Source organism: Carassius auratus, chromosome 25 (assembly GCF_003368295.1).
Source record: "Carassius auratus strain Wakin chromosome 25, ASM336829v1, whole genome shotgun sequence".
Lineage (NCBI taxonomy): Eukaryota > Metazoa > Chordata > Actinopteri > Cypriniformes > Cyprinidae > Carassius > Carassius auratus.
In genome coordinates this window covers 2,445,245-2,466,236 of record NC_039267.1, presented here as the reverse complement: position 1 = coordinate 2,466,236, position 20,992 = coordinate 2,445,245, and the positions used below count along the sequence as shown (strand labels likewise).

Here is a 20,992-nt window from a genome sequence, read left to right as displayed (position 1 = left end):
GTCTAATTTATTTACTTTTTATCTAATTTGTTTTTTTTTCTTCTCTTTCTATTTTATGCAGTAATTTTCTAGTGCTTCTTTGATGTCTGAAGTGACTGAAGATGAATATAAATCGTAACGCTTCTTTCTGGGTCATTTACACTTCTAGCTATATTTTATTCAGGAAGCATAATGTGGAGCAGCGGCTGAGTTTTCACGTGTGGAGTGAGCTGAAGGCATTTCTGAACCTCCACATCTGAGAGCAATGAACACTTTCAGTTCCACAGTTTCAAATGCAGTAAATTACACAAATAGAAAATGCAAGTGACACACTAAACTGGGAAATGTTTAAGTAGAAAGACAATGATCTTTTAACAATCATTTATGTTTCCTCATCTTTTAGCTTGCAGCTTTTTCACATAATGTTTGTTTGTGAACAGTAACTGAATGCTTCATTGATGAGGGGCGGAGCCTGACCTTTGACTGGCACCTGAACAGCCAATCAGCAGCCAGTATTACAAACAGCAGCTCATTATGACCTGAAAGGAGTCTTAAAGAGTGTGATGATGGGGCATGAAGTCATAGCTTCTTCATTTATTCTGAACCTCCTCTCATATCAAACTATTCATGAAATCAGGAGGAGCCGTCCAGTCTCACTGTCCTGCCACTGCAGCCCGAAGCAATTACCTCCACGTCTAATGAGCTTCCATCCATCTCACTGTCCTATTGCTATGGCAACCCTTGGCAATGAAACTCATAAGTTAAGCAGATATTTGGTCTGTGACGGGGCTTATGGCACTTATGATTCCAGCGTGACCACAACAAACGGAAATTATGTTGAATTACATTTTCTGAAGCTGGAGTCTCTTGATGCAGAAGAGCACATGAAATATGAAAAATCATTGCACTTTACATTGATTTTATTAAATGGACATTTTAATTCAGTTTAAAGATTAACATTTATACTGTAAAAAAGATGATATGATCAGTAAGTCAAGGAAACTTGGTATTATTTCACATTAGACTGTAGATGAAGTCAGCTCACTGTATTACACTGGGCAAAGGGGCGGAGCTTCTGCTAGATGCTCTAATCTGATTGGTCAGCCAGAGTTTCTGAACATATGATCACATAAATGTTCAACTTAAATATATATTAAATATTATGTATATACTCACAATATGTTATGTATATACTCTCTGTGTCACTGACGTGATTTCTTCAGAAACACTGCTGTACTGTACAGACAATCACACGCCGCTCAGTCAGATCTTCTGTTTTATGGCCGGACCGCCGAGAGATTGATTCGTTTTCTCTGTTAACCTTGATAAGGACGAGCGGCGTCTCTGTACAGTTTATTGGGTATTTCGTCATATTGCTGTTGCTGGCAACTTATGAAATCAATAATGCACTGTTTCGACAGTATGAAGCACTTCACATAATGCAGAAGTCATAAAAACACTCCTCTGTGTGTTTGCTTTATTCTATCAATCAGATTCACCAATAAACCAATACTGAAGCATTCTCTCTTAATTGGGATCGTTCTGTCGTCACATAGCAGGCTTTTCAAGAATTACACCATTATTCTCCATACAGTAGCATTAGACTCTGACTTGCTTACTTGGGTTTACAGACTATTTAAACATTTGAAATAGATTTGATTTAATGCAGAAACATTACCAGAAGATAAAAACAAGAATAAGCTGAACTGATCTGAATAATGGCATTATTATCTCTGTTTGGTTCATAACTGATGAATTTCACACCATTAACTCTTTTATTTTCTGTCTATTTCTGTGAAGCTGCTTTGAGATGACGCTCTATAGAAATAAATGTGTCCTTGTTGATTTATTTTGCACATTGTCAATATTATTGCAGTTATTAAAATGAAAAGAATGCTACTGTATGGTTCGTCTATTGAGGTAAATAGAATTTAACAAAAACATTAAATTAGAATCAGTTCTTCATATTAGTTATTGGACATTTACACATATACAAATAATCAGCATCAGTAATGTCCCAACATGAAGAAATCATAACTAATCATCACATGTTTTCTAAGACAAGATAAGAGTGTTTAGAGTAGGACAAAGTGAGCCTAGCAAACCAAAATAAAAATAACAAAAACGTTACCATTTAGTTGTGCAAATGTTATTTAAATGTTTTAAAAACGTTATTTTTCTTGGTGATGTTCTGCAGTCGTTATGGAAACGTTACATTTGAATATTCCCTAAACGTTCTGGAACAAGGAAAAAAAAAAGCCTCTTAAAAAAGTTTGAGAAATTAACTTTGAATAAATGTTATGATAATTTTTTAATAACAAAAAATAAAACACAGTAAAATTCTATAAAATAATCAAGGTATGTTCATTATTATATATAATATTTTCCATTTACATGCATGCATGCGTTAATAAAACAAGTTCCATCTATTTAATCATTTCACTAACATTTTGGGAATAAACGAGAGTTCTACTGATGTTTGTTCATAACGCTGAGAGAACGTTTCATCTCTGTTGGTGGTGTAATGATTTTTCAGCGATCAAACTGAATAAACGGATCCAGAAAGCATCCGGACCAGCACTAAAGCAAACACTGTACTCTGTGAAGCAGTCTCTGTCCTAATAAAATGTGTTTCAGAAACCTCCTCGCTGAATGTTAGCGCTGGGACTCGAGTCAAGCTCACAATAAAGCCTCACTTTGCATGAAATCGTTCCTTAATAGCTGCAATTAATTCAGTATAGAGTGCTTTACACCGCAACTTCAATCTAATTAGTGACTCTTAAATAACAGCTTCATATGAGAGCGTCACACACAGAGATGCTCGTTCACCACTGCTGCTGCTGAAGAAGACTTTAAAGACAATCACTTTACATTCCAAGCATCTCACTGTTTGTCTAGAGATTATTTGTCAATTTCATATAAACCAAGATTAAAGTATATTTATTTAGCAAATGCATATTCTAACAAACTGATATTTAAGCTGAACAACAATGTAATTTACAAGCAGAGCTTCTGATATATATGCACTGAACAATATTAAAATGCAACACATTAGTTTTTGTCCCCATTCTTCATGAGCTGAACTCAAAGATATAAGACTTTTTCTATGTACACTAAATGCTTATTTCTCTCAAATATTGTTCACAAATGTGTTAGGAACGGTTTGAGTTAAATTCATCTTAATACTGGATGTGTTTCATCTTTTGTCTTCTCCAGATGTTCACTGATGGACTGGAGCGCTGTGGATTATTGGGATGTTTTTATCAGACTCTCATTCTGACGGCACCCATTCACTTCCATTCATTCTCTTGGATGGTCTGAGAGTCACAGATATCTTTGTGGGTGTACGGTTCCTTTCAAACGTCTCAAAGCCCATTGATTCTGGGATCTGATGATTTCACGAGGACAAGCAGCTAAAGGTGAAGCGTTTGTGCTAAAAGCTCTTTCCACAGCCTCCTGTTTTATCTCTGAGAGCAGATGCTAACATGCTAATCTCCCGAGCGCTGCGGTCTTTAAACGGCCGTAAAGCCATGTCTCCAATCTCGCAGCGCAGGCACGGCACATAAAAACTCACCCGGAGAGTAAATCATAAGAGCTATCAATAAATAATTACCTTTAAATGTCTCTTAATGACTGAACTTTGCTGATGCTGCTGTAGTTTATGGATCTGAGGAGGGCTGGCCAGCGCCGTGGTCGTAAAGAGAGGACTAATGACACGCCGGCTTCACCATAAAAGCACAATAACAGCAGAAAATATCACTGCTGCATCTCCATTAGATGGGAAAATAGTGCACTTTAGTCCCATGAAGACAAAACGGGTGTTTTTCAACCGAGGGAGAAGAGAGAGTGCATCAGAAACAAAGAAATAGCTCATTAAAGCAGGAGTCAGGGTTTGCAAGACCTCCTGTTAAAAACAAATCACTTTCCAGGGGTAAAATAGGCCTACATGTTTTCCAGTGTGCTGTGATTGGCCGAATACCTCAAGTGTGTGACGGTGTTTCCCTGCACCATTCCCTCTTTGGGTTAGAGACTTTAGTCTTTGCAACTTTAGGGATCTTCTCTATTCACAAACAGCTTGTAACACTCCAAAGAGAAAGAGAAACTTTAAATCTCATCACATGACTCCTTTAATATCCAGCGATGTCCTGGACGTGGTAACACAGATAGTATTTAAACTGAACTGAGCTGGACGATGACATCACTGAATTCAATGATGAACTGCCTTTAACTGAAAATTGAGTGTTTACTGTTGTCCTTCTGCATTACTGACACACTATTTTACTATTTCATACTGTAAAGCTGCTTTGACACAATCTGTATTGTTAAGAGCACTTTAAAATAAAGGTGACTCGACGCAGTGGTTAGGGTTTAAGGGTGTGGGGTAGATGGGTATTGTATGCATGCTAAAGTCTGTTTCTGCATATAAATACCACACACACACACACACACACACAAGTGCATCATGTTTGTTTAAAGCACAGTGAAAGGTTATAAAAGCTCACGCAGAACTACTATTGCTCATTTCTGCATGCAAGGTAAAAGTGTTGGACAGTTATTGGAGGCACATAAACGAGGGCTAATCGAGCCCGTTACGACCCTATAAACCCATCAGCAGGAGCTGCACTTTTATTAGCAGATCTTTAATACGAGTGTGTGTGGATCCTCTGTGTGTTTCCCGCTGAAACATGTACGATTAATTATTCATGACCGCTTCAGTTTAACGACTGTCAAAACACACTCTCTCTCGAGTCTCTGTGAGAGAAAGACACCCGTGATCCTAAACTCCAGCAGAACCTCCATTCATTTGTTTGTTTATTCATTATCTGAGGTTTCACTTCTTTTTATTCTATTTATTTTATTACTTATTTTTTATTAAATCTATTTATTTATTCACTTAATTTATTTATTCATTACACCTTGATTTAACTTAATTCCATTCAGTTTTTAAAAAAATTATCCACTTCACTTTATTATTTATTTTACTTAGTTATTTTTTAAATTATTTTTAAATCAATACATTACTTATTTTATTAAATATATTTATTCACTTAATTTAATACATTTGTTACTTTATTTATTTTATATTAAAATGATTAATTTTCTTTTAATTGTTGTTTTTCTTTTTACTATTCTGCTTGTTTATGCACGTTATTAATGTATTGATTTTATTTAGTAATTTCATAATTTAATAATTACAATCGCTCATTTATTCACTTCATTATTTGTTTTATTTATTCTTTTCATGATGTGATCATTGTATTTGTCTCTAGCCATACCAATACAGATTATTATTTTCATGTCAAGATGCAACAAACATTCATGTTCCTGCTGTTCTTGTGAATGAGCATGACTCTTAAGAAGGAAAACACACTCACACACACACTTATGAATGTATGATTAATCAAAGTGTTTACAACTCTTGAACTGGATATCAAATGATTTTTCCAATCATTAAAACAGCAATGAGACTAATTTACTAAAACATCTAATTCTGTTCCTTCCTCATCAGATACTATCCAGACCAGATTGTCCCCCTGGACACAATAATGTGCTCAACTTTAAACTTACCCTCACTCAAAGTCCTTCTGTGAACTAAAAACATGTAGAGAGCGGCACACACACACACACACACACACACACACACACACACACACACACGCTGTTTTAGTTCAGACACTGACCTCCAGACTCAGACACATCGGGCGCGTCTTCTCTGTGATGACGTCATCGGCTGCGCGCGCTCTGAGGTCCTGTGACGTCACCACACACACTCTAGAGGTCGCCAATGACGGTAAAGCCCTTTTCATTAGTTATGAGATTTGTGTAACAACACACTAGAGCATATCATAAAATCATCCTCATTATTTAGCTATTTAATTCAAGAGACTGGATCTGCCGATTCTCGAATCGAAGCAGTCTTGAACACAAACACGTGAAATAACCTCCGGAGGGATTCCTTCTGTCTGTGTCTGTGAGTTAACAATCAGCTCTTGTAGAGATTCGGGAGCTTCTCACTTTTCTGTCAGAAGTGAAGTCTGAGGAATGAACTGAATCATATCTGAGAGAAAGAGACACACTGACATCTGCTGCTGAGACTCTAACAGCACAGTCTGAACATTACTCTCGAAGAGAAAGACAAGCTCATTCTCTTGTTTTCTGCAGAACAAACAGTCATACAGGTCTGAAACAACCCCGAGGGTCAGCATCGTCTGAAATATGATCATAGGATATAATATTGCATGAACGAAACGTGTGTGTGTAAAAACAGTCCAGAACTCAACTCAGAGGACTTTTGGTTTTCTAGACACAAGCAGGAGATTTAAGAAAAAATAAAAAAATAAAATTAAAATGATGAGTCTGGTTTAAACCACTCAGAATAAAAATATAGCAAGACAATGAACCAATCAAACCATATAGCAGAACATGGTCACAAAACTACTATTTATCATGAGATTCTAATGATTACATGAAATTAAACACATGATAATTTCCCAATCCTCTGATAATATTTCCCAATCCATGGCAAAATCCCAGTCGTCCCATCTTCTGAAAGTGTAAAACAATTGGTTTGGAATTAATAACCCAGCTTTTGTGATCATGTCCTTGACCCACAATAACAGTTAACTTACAGTCGGTATAAATATTGGACTACAATGATGAGAAACACAGACACTAAACTGCTTTCTGTATGTGCTGAAATCCAGCCAATCAACCATCATGAAAACCCCAGGGTTCCTGCTCTTTCTCAGGGATCATGTTCCAGGACAGTTTTAAACTCCTCGTGAAATCAGAATTGACTTTATATACTTTGTTAGCATGTATTGCTAGTCTAAAGTTGTGTTGTTGTTCAGGTACCAGACTAAACTGATATTTTCTGGCAGGATCTGGTGTTCAGGGCTTGATCTTAATTGTAGCATGAGCTCATTTGCATTTAAAGACACAGGCGCAAAAACCAGCGTGTTTCTGCTTCAACTCAAAATAGGCCTTTTCTAAATGATGTAATGAATGATCTGTGTAGTGTTTTAAGCTGAAACTTCACAGACACATTCTGGGGACACCTCAGACATATATTACATATTGTAAAAAAGTGGCATAATATGTCTTCTTTAAATAAATATGTTATGTACAGCTGTGTAGACTGTCTTCATGTTTTATCAAGCATAAATATATATTAAAATATGATTATAGAGATTTGGCGTAATCTCAGTAAAAAACAGAGAACAGTTGAATGCACTTAAATTAAAATGCTACTTTGAGATGTAATTTTTTTATTTCTAAAAATTCTTGTTAAATTATTTTAATGTATGTAATATTTTCAACAATGCTGTAGCCTATTCACCCAAATAAATTCAGTTTGTCTTGTATTTTTTATGTGATTTTGCTTAATAATTCAATTCATGTTTATTTGTATAGCGCTTTTTACAATACAAATCGTTCCAAAGCAACTTTAAAGAGAATTACGTTTCTACAATATTTAGTAGTAGCTTATAAGTGGTGACTGTCAGTTTGTGCACGAATCAGTTCGGGAGTTCGGAGTGGGATCGCGAATCATTTGAGTCAGTTTGGGGATCGCGAATCATTTGAGTCTTTTCGGGAGTTCGGAGCGGGATCGCGAATCATTTGAGTCAGTTTGGGGATCGCGAATCATTTGAGTCTTTTCGGGAGTTCGGAGCGGGATCGCGAATCATTTGAGTCAGTTCGGGAGTTGGGAGCGTCCCACACAGCAAAAGGATGGCTTGGAGCGAGGTATCGCGGCTTCCGGAACGGGCCCGCGAAACTGACCCGTATCGGCGTCCACGTGCGTGCAATGACAGATCCGAAACGAAGGCAGATCGCGGACCCACCGTTGCTCCTCATCCGCGATTAAAAGCTTACCTCCACGGCGGGTCCGTTTGGGACCCGCAAATTGAAATATATATCCGCCACGGACCCGCAATGGACTAAAAATACTGTCTCATCTGGCCCGGGTCCGTTTATCTCATTTTCAAAATCCCTTCTGTTCTTGCTGTAGGATAATATAGTATAAACTAAATTGTAAGATAAACTATCACTATGTCTAGCCTAGGCTACTACAGCAATATAGACCTAAGCTTAAATCTGCATTGCCTTGTAATTTTAACCAAATATTGTAAATAAGCCTAACAGAAAAGTTCCAATCCAAGACATACATTTACTGTACAAAAGGAATCACTACTCAATGAAAATATAAAATTGACATTTGCATTTATGGAGTTTTAGGTTATAGCCTATTCAGTATTTGTTAAGTAGCCTAGCCTGGCTAGGCTAATCTACATTCATTTTATGGTCAGAACCTAATTTAATGCTTTATACTGTAGGCCTAGGTACATAAAAATATTTGATCTATTAGACCACAACTTCAATGAAATGTTGCACTGCACAGCATCAGAAAATGAATAACTGGTGAAAGACAAGAGGTTCAATAAAAAGATGGTTTATTGTTTAAACATTTCTTTTCCTCTGTTTGTGTGGATGGAGGCGGGACACGTCTCCTCCTTGCCAGATCTGCTGCCAGCAGGGCCGTGCACAGACCTTTTGAGGGGCATGTGCTGAAACTGAAAAAGGGCACCCCCCTCCCTTTTTTTATATCAAGATTATTTAGTAAGTTTTTTTGTCCGTATTATTTGTGGTCCTGTGTTTGTGAATTGCTCTTGTGTACTCCCTCTTTTTTTAAATTGCATTTATAGAGAAAAAAAATACTTGACTCATACATAAACATACAAATTAGCTTATAAAACCAAACAGAAACCAAAATCTTTTTTTATTGAACTTTATGCACTTTTTTTTAATTAACTTTGCAAAGAAAAGAATTACATATATATTGACTTTTTTGGCTATTCTGTATGGTTTTATAAGCTAATTTGTATTATTTGGTTAACATGATTATGAATGACATTGAGATGAGGGGAAGGTGAGCAATGAGTCAAGTATTTTTGACAAACTTTTTTAAAATATAATTTAAGTAATTATGTCCAACTCAATTCCAGATTATAAGAAACTATAGCCATACCGTTACTATAACATATCCAACATGCATCCGCCTACCTGGCAAAAATTTGATACTGTGGTGGACCAGGGATGTTGGTCTCTTGAAGGTCTCTTACTCACTACACTTTCCCTAAAATAAGTCAGCAATGAAAAAATAAATAAAAATGGTGTGAAAAGTACAGTTGCAGTGAAAAGCATTTCTGAAGGATCACGTGACACTGAAGAGTACTGAACTGGAGTAATGATGCTGAAAATTCAGCTTTGATCACAAAAATAAACTACATTTTAAAATATATTAAAATAGAAAACAGTTATTTGAAATTGTAAAAATATTACACAATATAACTGTTTTTGCTGTATTTTGGATCAAATAAATGAAGCCTTGGAATGAATCATGAATTACATTCTGCATGATAAAATATAAAGCTTTCACAGTGATCTTCTGTAAAAAAAGAAAAAAAAAGAAAAAACATTTAGTTACTACTACATTAAAAGTGAGTGAAGTGACATTGAGCCAAGTATGGTGACCCATACTCAGAATTTGTGCTCTGCATTTAACCCATCCGAAATGCACACACACAGAGCAGTGAACACACACACACTGTGAGCACACACCCGGAGCAGTGGGCAGCCATTTATGCTGCGGCGCCCGGGGAGCAGTTGGGGGTTCGATGCCTTGCTCAAGGGCACCTAAGTCGTGGTATTGAAGGTGGAGAGAGAACTGTACATGCACTCCCCCCACCCACAATTCCGTCCGGCCCGAGACTAGAACTCACAACCCTTCGATTGGGAGTCCAACCCTCTAACCATTAGGCCACGACTTCCCATTACTATGGTAAAACCATGTTTTACTACATTTTATACATGTGAGGATGAGCGGAGAGTATACAATAACATGATTAGCCTGAATGTAAATAAATTAAGTGTATCAGCAATCATAAATCAAAGAAGAAATTTCTTAGAAATTTATGTTATCTAGGTGACGAGGATCACTCATCGCTTTGTGTAAGTTCCAGCACGAAACAGCGAGGGGGCGCACCTGTTATGATTTTCCGATGGTAAAAACAAATTATATGTTGTTGTATTACTTATCAATATATAGTTTTTGTCCGTCATTAGAACGGCGACGGCGCCTGCTACTGTATGCACAGGCTATTTAAGTGTTGGCTATTGGCGATGACTAGATGGCAAATGCTAGCCCTCTCTCTCAGGCGACGTCCCACATTTTTCAGTGAGTCAGTCAGACATCCAATTAATAAAATATGAGCCTTTATAGACATAGTGTTTAGTAGTACTTATTCAGACAACAAGATATTTATTTACCCTTCGCAAAACTTTGTTCAGCTCAGCTGGTGTCTACTGTGCGGCTGATGTGGAACTTTAGTTGATTCAATGAATATAGAGGGGGCGGAGTTATCAGCTTACTGACAGCTTGAGGATCCAATAAGATTTACACAAGCTCGTTTTAAGAACTTTCATTTGGTAAATATTTGTAAAACAGACAGACAGACGTAAAGGGTGACCAATAGCATTGATTTAAAAAAAACACCGCCAAAAAAAGGGCACTTCGGAGTGTAAGGGCAAAAAGGGCATGTGCTCTGCACAGGTTGAGCCCTACCTGTGCACGTGCCTGGCTGCCAGGTTGAACACCTGATTGTGTGCTTGGAGACCTCTGCATCCGTGGCTGACCGGGTCAGTGTTTTTCCTCACAGCACCTGGAATCTAACACACAGATATGTTTATGATATGGAGCGTCCAAAGCCAAGGATGCTTACACAATACAATATTTGAGATAGGTATGAAGGAGATTCAATTAAAAAGAAACGTGACTTACAAAGTTATATACAGGGTTGTGTAGGTTAAAATAAAGAGGTGGGTAAACTATGAATTCCTGATCAGGGTAAGGTGTGCCGAGCCTTTCACTATCGATCATTAAAAAAGATCCAAAATGTTCAAACAATATCAGTGGTATTAAATGGTCCCTTGATCAGAGCACATATTGTATGTGGATAAATCAATCTGGTTTTGTAATATTTTAAGTTTGTTAAGGTCCTATAACAATCTATTTGGAGGTAAACTCTTAACATTACATTACATAAACCGGTGGATAAACTATTTTTGACATTTGAGCAGTGGGTAAACTCCATTTACTTGCATTTAGTCCTGGTTTACATTACATTACGTCATTTAGCTGATGCTTTTAATCAAATCCACTTAACATTCAAGCAGAGTACAGAGTACAAGTACATCATTTATGAAACGCAAAGTCACGTTTAGTAAAAGATTATTTAATCAATTGTCTAAAATAAAAGGCTACACGGTCATATTGGTGAGATGGTTGCCCTAACATTTACAAACTATTGACTTTGAATGCAGTTAATATTACTTTGAATGATATATTTACTGAAAAGCAAGGTCTTGGTTGCCATCCTACTGAAGGGCTTTTTGTTATTAACCCCTTCAGTTGATCTGATGACACACCTCATCTGTGAAGAGCCGGCCCAGAATGCACCGGGTCACCCTCTTCACATCCTGGTCCTCCAGTGGTGCCCAAAGAAGAAATCTAAAAGACAAAGACATCTTTTAACAATTTGTATTGTAAAAAAATAAAATAAAAGCGTACTCTGTCCATGCACACAATTAGAGGGGGAACAGGTTAATGTGTATAAGTGTGAACTCCTGAAATTTTCTGAACTATAAGGCGCACTTAAAAGCCTTTCAATTTATCAAAAAATGACTTCAAATCCGGAGCGCCTTATATATGGATCGAGGCGCTCTGTCAAAATGTTGACGTTCCCTTTAGCACAGCTCCATCTAGTGGATGCATAACCAGTCAAACGTTTACTGCAGTATCTTCTGTTCTATGTGCTTTATAATCCAGTGCGCCCTATAGAGCGGAAAATACGGTACTTGGATCACACCCTCATGGACCTGTGCCACCTTTTCAATAATAATGATGGACAATCAATGAACCTAATGGCACCATCCAGTAAGAGAACTCACCAATCTCTGTGGAGTTGGGCCTTTGACGGTTCCTTTAGAAACATCTCAGATGCCTCCACTTCCTCCAGTTGTTCCAGGGGAAACTGGATGTTTTCAGGCATCTCAACATCTGTTCCCTGACGTGCTGTTCAGCTGCTGACGTACTTCACCTCTGACACAAGCTGCTCTTGATGCTGTTTAATGGTTTCCAGCAGACTAAAGATGTGGACCTCAGCCGCTGCTGACAAACATCAAATATAGCTCAAATGTAGAGTATTAAATATATCAGGTGTTTCAGTGTTTATCCTCATTACTCATCATACTCACATTAGTTAATGACAAAAGTTATTGTCAAAGTTTGAAGAAAATGTGATGGTTGTGGGTAGTGCTGCAACGACACGTGTGTGTGAAATACGTTGACACTGTTTACATCTCGTGTAATGGCATGGAGAAAGTTGCATTCTATCACAAAAACAGAGACCACTGTTATCAAAAGTATGGGAATACTTTAAACAGAGGCCATTTGTTCCCTTTGAAAAACAGGTATGGTGTACCCCGTCAGCACAACTGTGATGCACGAGCACCTCAGAGGAACACATCCTGGCGCTCTCCGGTGTTACGGTTTAACTGGTTACCGTGTGATCTGGTGACCAACTTCCTGCTTCAGGTCTCCGCTGCAGATGTGATGAACGACTGCAGCAGATTCGGCGATTCTAAAAGAACTGATGTGATATTAAGTGTCTAATAAATGAGACTTGCTCATTGCATGATTCTGATATTCTTGTAAAGATTACAAGTTATTGGTATGATCACCTGTAGCGGCTGAAGTGAGGATGAAATAAAAAATAGAGTAAGTCTGTGTTGGCGCGGGTTTCGAACACGCTTTAGGGGTTTCTCCTTCTTTCCACCCTGACTACATTCTATGGTTTGTGATGGTAAAGAACATTTCATGACGTCTCAGACAGCTGTACATTTGTGGCTACTGTGGTTTAATTATAAATATTATTATTATTATTAATTATAATATCTTTGCCTCTTGATTATTTTATACTGTAAAAACTTCAACCACATTGGTTGAAAATGAATAATGGTTGAAATATTATATTAGAAGATGTACTTATCTCTCTCTCTCTCTCTCTCTCTCTCTCTCTCTCTCTCTCTCTCTCTCTCTCTCTCTCTCTCTCTCTCTCTCTCTCTCTCTCACACACACTGCACTGGCTACCTATTAAGTTCCGTATCAGTTACAAATTATCATTACTTCCCTATAAGGCCCTAAATGGTTTAGCTCCTGCGTACCTAACTAGCCTTCTACCACGTTACAACCCATCACGCACCCTAAGGTCACAAAACACTGGACTTTTGGTCGTTCCTAGGATAGCAAAGTCCACTAAAGGAGGTACAGCTTTCTCACATTTGGCTCCCAAACTCTGGAATAGCCTTCCTGATAATGTTCAGGGTTCAGACACACTCTCTCTGTTTAAATCTAGATTAAAAACACATCTCTTTCACCAAGCATTCAAATAATGCATCTCTTAAATTGTGAGTGTAGTTTCATCTGATCAAATGTGCATTCTTATTCTTTAGCTTGGGTTAAAATAATTAATTTAACTCTGTTGGATCAGCAGCTATGCTAATGATGTCTCTATGTGTTTCTCTGTTTCTGCTGGATCTTCATCCCGTGGTAACTAGGATTTACACAAGCTCCAGTCTGGATCCAGAACACCTGAGAAGAGATGATGCTGACCCTCAGAGGACCCCAGATGATGCTAACCCTGAATCAACAACAGAACTAACAAATATTGCTACAAGTGTGACTGCATCATATAATAATTATTAATTAATAATATTAATAATGTTCATCGTCTGGCTGACTACGTCTTAATTTTCTATAATTCTGTCAAACGTGCACAAACTGACAGTCACCACCATAAGCTACTACTAAATATTGTAGAAACATAATTTTCTGTAAAGTTGCTTTGTAACGATTTGTATAGTAAAAAGCGCTATACAAATAAACTAGAATTGAATTGAATTTTAATTGCATTTTCATTTGAACTTTAATTAGAATGAGTAATTTTTACATATGTATGGAATACATTTACTTTGGTTGAATTTTGTTTTATGATGGTTTAGTAGTTTTGTGGCGTTTTCTCATTTTTTTGTCATTTTTGTTTTTTAAGTTTATATAGGTTTTATTATTATTATTATTATTATTTTTATTATTATTATTAAGTAGATCAAGTAAAACTGACTGAAACTGAGAAATTTTTTTTTTTTTAAACTAGCTGAAATAAAATGTGATTTTGAACACTTTATTTCGGTTCAACTTTGGTTTTTATTTTTTATTAACCGTCCTGGAAACTAGCTGAAATAAATATAGAAATATAATATACACAGGTGCTGGTCATATAATTATAATATCATTAAAAAGTTGATTTATTTCACTAATTCCATTCAAAAAGTGAAACTTGTATATAATATTAATTTATTACACACAGACTGATATATTTCAAATGTTTATTTCTTTAAATATTGATGATTATTACTGACAACTAAGGAAAATCACAAATTCAGTATCTCAGAAAATTAGAATATTGTGAAAAGGTTCAGTATTGAAGACACCTGGAGCCACACTCTAATCAGCTAATTAACTCAAAACACCTGCAAAGTCTTTAAATGGTCTCTCAGTCTAGTTCTGTAGGACACACAATCATGGAGAAGACTGCTGACCTGACAGTTGTCCAAAACATGTGTGTGTGTGTGTGTGTGTGTGTGTGTGTGTAGATTTTAGGATAAAATGTACATGGTTGCGTATAAGAAATTCCAATTTTATTTTTAATTTTAATGAAAAACATTTATACAATGTAAAAATATTCTTCCTTTTTTGTTTTAAACGTTTTATTATTATAATAATAATAATATAATATAAGGTTAATATTTTTATATTTATATAACACTGAGATGCAAGAGATGCAGGATATAATATTTTCATATTTCTTTATCATTTTATTAGATCAAAGTAACAATAGTCCGGTTAACCCTTGAGTGAATTAAACTGAAACATGATCAAATATATTAAATGCACTGAAATGTTAACATGACTATTATTACTTACATCTAATAAAATGATTTTAAAATGTATACTCTTACAAATGATGTTAGTCATCAAATTATTAAATATTTTTTAACTATTCTGGCCTGTATCTATTGCATCTCAATGCAAACACTTTATCTTTTAACTTTACAAATATTTTAAAGAGAAAGTGAAAGTATTGAAATGTAATATACACCGGCCATCATGTCTTCAATATTTTATAATATTTTCTTTAACTCCTCCGTGTCCATTAAAGACAGTCTCAGATGGGATAACTATCAGCTGAGCCGAAATATCCATCTGGTGTTAACAGGTTCACAGATGCAGAGCTGAAATACACACACTTCAGGAGAAAAGCATGTGTATGGTGTGTGTCCTCATGCGTGTGTATCCCGGAGGACTGTACCTTGAAGAGTCTGTGTCGGATGCGGGTCATGTTCATGAGCATGACTCCTGAGTTGACGCCGGTCTGGCCGTAGTACGGGTGTCGAGCGAAGCGGTTGTACCAGCCGATGCGTGGCTCCTCGTGCTCCGGGGACATGGCTGCCACCTGACTGCTGTTGAACCGGGACAGAAAGCTCCAGACGTCCTCCAGCGGCCGCAGGAACAGCACATCTGTGTCCACGTACAGCACAGAGTCCACCTGCTTCAGAAGCAGCTGACACACCAGCACTCCGTCACTGACACCACCCGCCTCCTCAAACACCACCAAACACTGCACTCCATTCTGTGCTACACAGAGCTGCACCGTTCACTTGATTCATTACTGGAGGAATCAGTGTGTAACTCACTGCGGTTTCACTTCTGTAAAGTGAGATATTTCCAACAGAAAAGATACTCACGGGGAGGAAGAGTCTCTGAGAAGCGCAGGGTTTGAACAGTCTCTTCCACTCTCTGGCGTTCTCACTGGGGAAGACTATGGGATAAACGCTGTAGCTGAACGTCGAGCGAAACCTCTGCGGCCACGACTCCAGCTGCACGACACACACAGGATTTCAGGAAGATCAGTGTGTGCTGCTTCTCTCAGATTTAACATCAAGCTGTAATATATCCACCATATATCTCCATCTACCCAGACCACACACACATGCTAATGTTTGCTTTAAATTATTAAACCTTTACTATTGTGTTTCTCTGAACATTCTAATCTCGGTTATTTGAACGTTTCATTTGATCATTTTTCAAACATGTGAATGTTACTCTTGAGTGTTCTCTGAAGTGCAACATTTAAAAACATCAAACAAATAGAACTATTTTATTAAATCTGTTCCATGAATGTAGACATTCCATGTTCTGATCTAACATTTTGAGAAAACTATTAAAAGATCAGTAAACCCTGAACAAACATTATATGTTACTGTTTTGTTCATAACTCTTCCAGAACGATCTGAGATGTTTTAGTGCAAGAAGTAAAACAGAGTAAAGGTTTAATCATGTAAGAAGTACAGCCTCTTTAATCATTTTTATTTACACGCATCAGTAAAATAGCAATATTTACCTGCTCACATTGATCCTAAAACATCTGAATCCATTTCAAAAGCCTCTCTGTGAACATTCTTGACTCCGAGGTCTTAAACCTAACAGTTTACTCTAAAATACTTCAAATCTGAACAACTATGAATACATCTCTGTTGTTTCTTTGTTATTATTATTATTATTATAATATTGTCTGGTTTCCTGCATTTACAGTCTTGTATCATGTTTGTCACGTCTGTATTTTACATCGGGTCTGAGAAATCCTCTAAAAGTGTTGTTTAATTCAGTTTTACCCTAACACCACCGTGTATAAACAGTGAATACTCCTCATATGCGTGCTCACCTCCTGTCTGAATCCGGCGTGGAGGTGGTCTTCTGAGAAGATGTGAAAGCACAAGTGTCTGTGGCTGAAGAGGACAGCAGATTTCAGCATGACGAGTGTTTCCTCCAGTCTGGAGCCACAGGCCACCACGGCCAGCTGGACCGGGTCCTGAGGAGCAGACCTGCACCAGACACACACACAGATCAGTGTCATCAGCAGAACACACTCAACACTAGAGCCGTGTCACACACACGAACAGTGAACGCTCACAGACAGACCCATCTAGATCTAGAGCCGACGGTCTGTACCTAGGAGCCGAGTCCGTAACGCAGTGGTTTGGGCAAACATCACGGCTGATTCTCCAGTACGGCTCCCAGTGAGTGACAGAGTCTGAACCACACCTGACAGGAGACACACACACACACACACACACCAGCACGTCTCAGTCACACACACTCTCAGCTGTGCAGAACAACCAGCCTTCTCATCCAGATACAAACCTGTTTACTAAAGAGTTGGGACAAGGCCATGTTTACCACTGTGTGACATCTCCTCTTCTCTTTATAACAGTCTGCAAACGTCTGGGGACTGAGGAGACAAGCGTCTCAAGTTTAGGAAGAGGAATGTTGTCCCATTCTTGTCTAATACAGGCTTCTAGTTGCTCAACTGTCTTAGGTCTTCTGTGTCACATCTTCCTCTTTATGATGCGGCAAATGTTTTCTATGGGTGAAAGATCTGGACTGCAGGCTGGTCATTTCAGTCCCTGGATCCTTCTTCTACACAGCCATGATGTTGTAATTGATGCAGTGTGTGGTCTGGCATTGTCATGATGGAAAATGTAAGGTCTTCCCTGAAAGAGACGAGGTCTGGATGGGAGCATATGTTGTTCTAGAACTTGGATATATCTTTCAGCATTGATGGAGCTCATCTTTCCAGATGTGCAAGCTGCTCACGCCACACACACTCATGAAACCTCATACCATCAGAGATGCAGCTTCTGAACTGAGCGCTGATAACAACTTGGGTTGTGCTTGTCCTCTTTAGTCCGGATGACATGGTGTCCCAGTTTTAGAGTTTACTGACGACCGAACAGTGAGCCTTGTCCCAGAGAAAACACCTGCGCTTCTGGATCATGTTTAGATATGGCTTCTTTTTTGACCTATAGAGTTTTAGCCGGTAACAGTGAATGGCACGGTGGATTGTGTTCACTGACAATGTTTTCTGGAAGTATTCCTGAGCCCATGTTGTGATCTCCATTACAGTATCATTCCTGTATGTGATGCAGTGCCGTCTAAGAGCTGAAGATCACGGGCTCACTTTCAACATTTGATATGTTATCTATATTCTATTGTGAATAAAATAAAAAAGTTTATGAGATTTGTAAATGAATCCATTCCTTTTTTACTCACAATTTGTAGTGTACTAACTTTTTTGGAGTCGGGTTTGTAAATAAATATATTATAGATATATAAAAATATGTAATAATGCATTAATTTAGAGAAAAACTGTCAATGTAAAAAAAAAAAAGTTTTTACTTATTTTATTTTTTTTATACAAATATTAAATTAATATAAAAATAACAGTAATAATACAATTATATCCAACTAAATAAAGAAAATTATATTTTCAATGTGTACAGTATTTACAGTGGGGAAATGGGTCCTTATACATGCTTTTTTAAAATCATATTTAGTGGTTCCTGAAATCTAAAGTATTGAGTATTAATATTGACTGTACGAACAAGAAAAAGTCAAAAGTCAATCGGTGAATACAATAAAAACGCATAATAACAATAATAAAACTAATAATAAAACAATAAAATGCAAACCATTCATTTGCAAAATTGAACTCGAGATGACCTGACTCATGGATATTAATTATGTAACATAACGTAAGCCCAGTAGGAGTCGCTGATTGGCTGAAAGCCTGGCCGAAGACTAACAGCGTGCAGACGAACAAAACTCCAAGATATCGCCGCATTTTCTGACTGAAAGAGCAGCCATGAAGATCAATCACGCTCTGGCGGAAGCGCGCTCATGAATATTAATCAGCTGCGACGAAGCTTCCTGGAGACGCAAGGTCACGTGACCGCATAGCCCGCCTTTCGGCCGAACGTCACGTTATCAGTCATTTTATAATATTTTCATTTGGGAAAACATACCAGTAATTTCAAATGAGTTTAAAACGGTTTGTGAAAAGGACCTTAGTGTAACTGAACTAACTAACGCAAAGGCAAATCCCCTGGCTCAGATGGCCTAACCATTGAGTTTTATTCACACTTTTGGGAAACTATCAAGATGCCACTGCTTAGAATGTATAAAGATTGTATTATTAATGAAGACTTAAGTACTTCTATGAAACAAGGGCTCATCACCCTAATACCAAAACCAGATAAAGATCTTCTCTCACTTGACAATTGGAGGCCAATCACATTACTACATTTAGATTATAAAATTATGTCATTAGTTTTTGCCAGAAGACTAAAAACTGGTTTGTCTGAAATAATTAATGAAACATAAACAGGTTTTATGCCTAAAGGACATATAAGCTGTAATATAAGACTAATTTTAGATCTCATAGATTATTCACATCATATTAATTCGCATTGCAATCATACTATTTCTAGACTTCTACAAAGCGTTCGACACTATTGAACATACATTTCTTTTCTTGACATTAGAGTTGTTTGGCTTTGGAGATAACTTTATCAAATTTGTTAAAATGATATATAAGGACATCAATAGCTCGGTTCTTTTACAATTTGATACTTCTAATAGATTTCCTGTTAGTAGGGGAGTGAGGCAAGGTTGTGGAATCTCTCCTTTTTTGTTTGTGTTGGTTGTGGAACTACTCTCTCTGAGTATTCGCAATAATCCTGATATTAAAGGGGTGTCCATTTTTGGCCGTGAGATAAAATTTTCACAACTTGCGGATGATACAACCCTGTTTTTAGAGGATACAAATCAGGTTGGTAAGGCTCTTGAAACAATTAATGCATTTTCAGAGGCTTCTGGTCTAACTTTAAATATTCCTAAATGCGAAATTCTTTGTTTATCTGACTCTCTTGAAACTTCTGTGAATAATATACCCATTAAAGATAATGTTACATTTCTTGGTATTCATATCTCAAAAAAAATATTTCTTAGACAAGATTTGAATTTTCTTCCTAAAATTAAAAAAGCTAAAACAATATTTAACAATTGGCTTCAAAGAGATTTATCTTTTCTTGGTAGTGTTCTTGGTAAATTTCTCTCCTTCTAAGCTCCCTATAAAACTTTCTAAATTCCACGAACAGGCGCTGTTGGCATGGAAACTTTGCTTCGTCCACAATTTTTCCCCACATAAAGTAAAGCTATGGAATAATGAAACTATTCTTGCAAAGAACAAGTCAATATTTTTTAATAATTGGCATGAAAAGGGAATTGATTATCTTTGTGATTTGTTAGACCCACAAGGGAATTTTTATTCTTATAATGATTTCATGTCTAAACATAATTTCCCTGTCATTCATAAAGAAATTTCTTACAATGGTAAAAGCTATACCAAATGGTCTTGTTCATCTAATGAAATGTCATTTATCATTTGAAGAGATTGTAAAGAGTGAACAGAAATTTCTGATTGAAGACAAGAGTATTTACGACCCAAAATGTAGTAATAAAATTATAAGAAATGTGTTTCAGTCAAGAAAACGAATTACCCCGAGGGGGACATTTTTTTGGAATTCTCTGATAGAAAATATTAATTGGAAAAAGCATGGCTCTTGCCTTACAAATTTTGTAATTTGGGAAAAATGTTTTCGAGTGAAAAAAAATAGAACTACAAAACATTTAGAAATGTAACGTTACATATTTAGGCCTATTTCTGTCCTCTTTGTTCTCTCTAGTTTTGAGGTTAATGATGTTACGGTAAATATAAATCAGAAAAATGGATGGGAAAAAAAAACTTTAAATCAATCTACAGACATCAAATAACAAGGAAAGGTGAAAAAAACTAAATAAAAAAGGGCTGATAAATGTGCATATGTGATCTCATAAATGTTAGCAAAAGATGTATTTTCACTATATAAAAGTTATGTCCAATATTTGCATATTAGGTTACAGAGACACAGTAAAAATAAAAATAAAACCCTGCAG

General features: G+C 36.8%; 1 protein-coding gene and 1 long non-coding RNA gene across 2 annotated transcripts in view; both read right to left on the bottom strand.

Moving 5' to 3' along the window:
- Nucleotides 1–5,881, bottom strand: part of LOC113043856 (uncharacterized) — a 32,528-nt gene extending 26,647 nt beyond the window's left edge. Inside the window, exon 1 of the long non-coding RNA XR_003275808.1 lies at nt 5,661–5,881. This is a non-coding gene — a long non-coding RNA (uncharacterized LOC113043856). The remainder of the gene's footprint in view (nt 1–5,660) is intronic.
- A 9,361-nt stretch (nt 5,882–15,242) lies between these two features.
- On the bottom strand, nt 15,243–17,389 carry LOC113042800 (glucoside xylosyltransferase 1-like). The gene is made up of 5 exons (XM_026201801.1): nt 17,368–17,389; nt 17,168–17,300; nt 16,881–17,040; nt 15,904–16,035; nt 15,243–15,719 (listed from the first exon to the last, which is right to left on the bottom strand). The coding sequence occupies exons 1-5, from the start codon at nt 17,387–17,389 to the stop codon at nt 15,324–15,326; spliced, it is 843 nt and encodes a 280-aa protein (XP_026057586.1). The 3' UTR covers nt 15,243–15,323.
- Nucleotides 17,390–20,992: the final 3,603 nt, after the last annotated feature.

Coding starts and splice junctions, on each gene's coding strand:
- LOC113042800 (XM_026201801.1), bottom strand. CDS start 17,389: ATGGCCTTGTCCCAACTCTTTA. Junction 17,301..17,367: donor GGCCTTGTCCCAACTCTTTA/GTAAACAGGTTT, acceptor TGTGTGACTGAG/ACGTGCTGGTGTGTGTGTGT. Junction 15,720..15,903: donor CTCAGAGACTCTTCCTCCCC/GTGAGTATCTTT, acceptor CTGGTGTGTCAG/CTGCTTCTGAAGCAGGTGGA.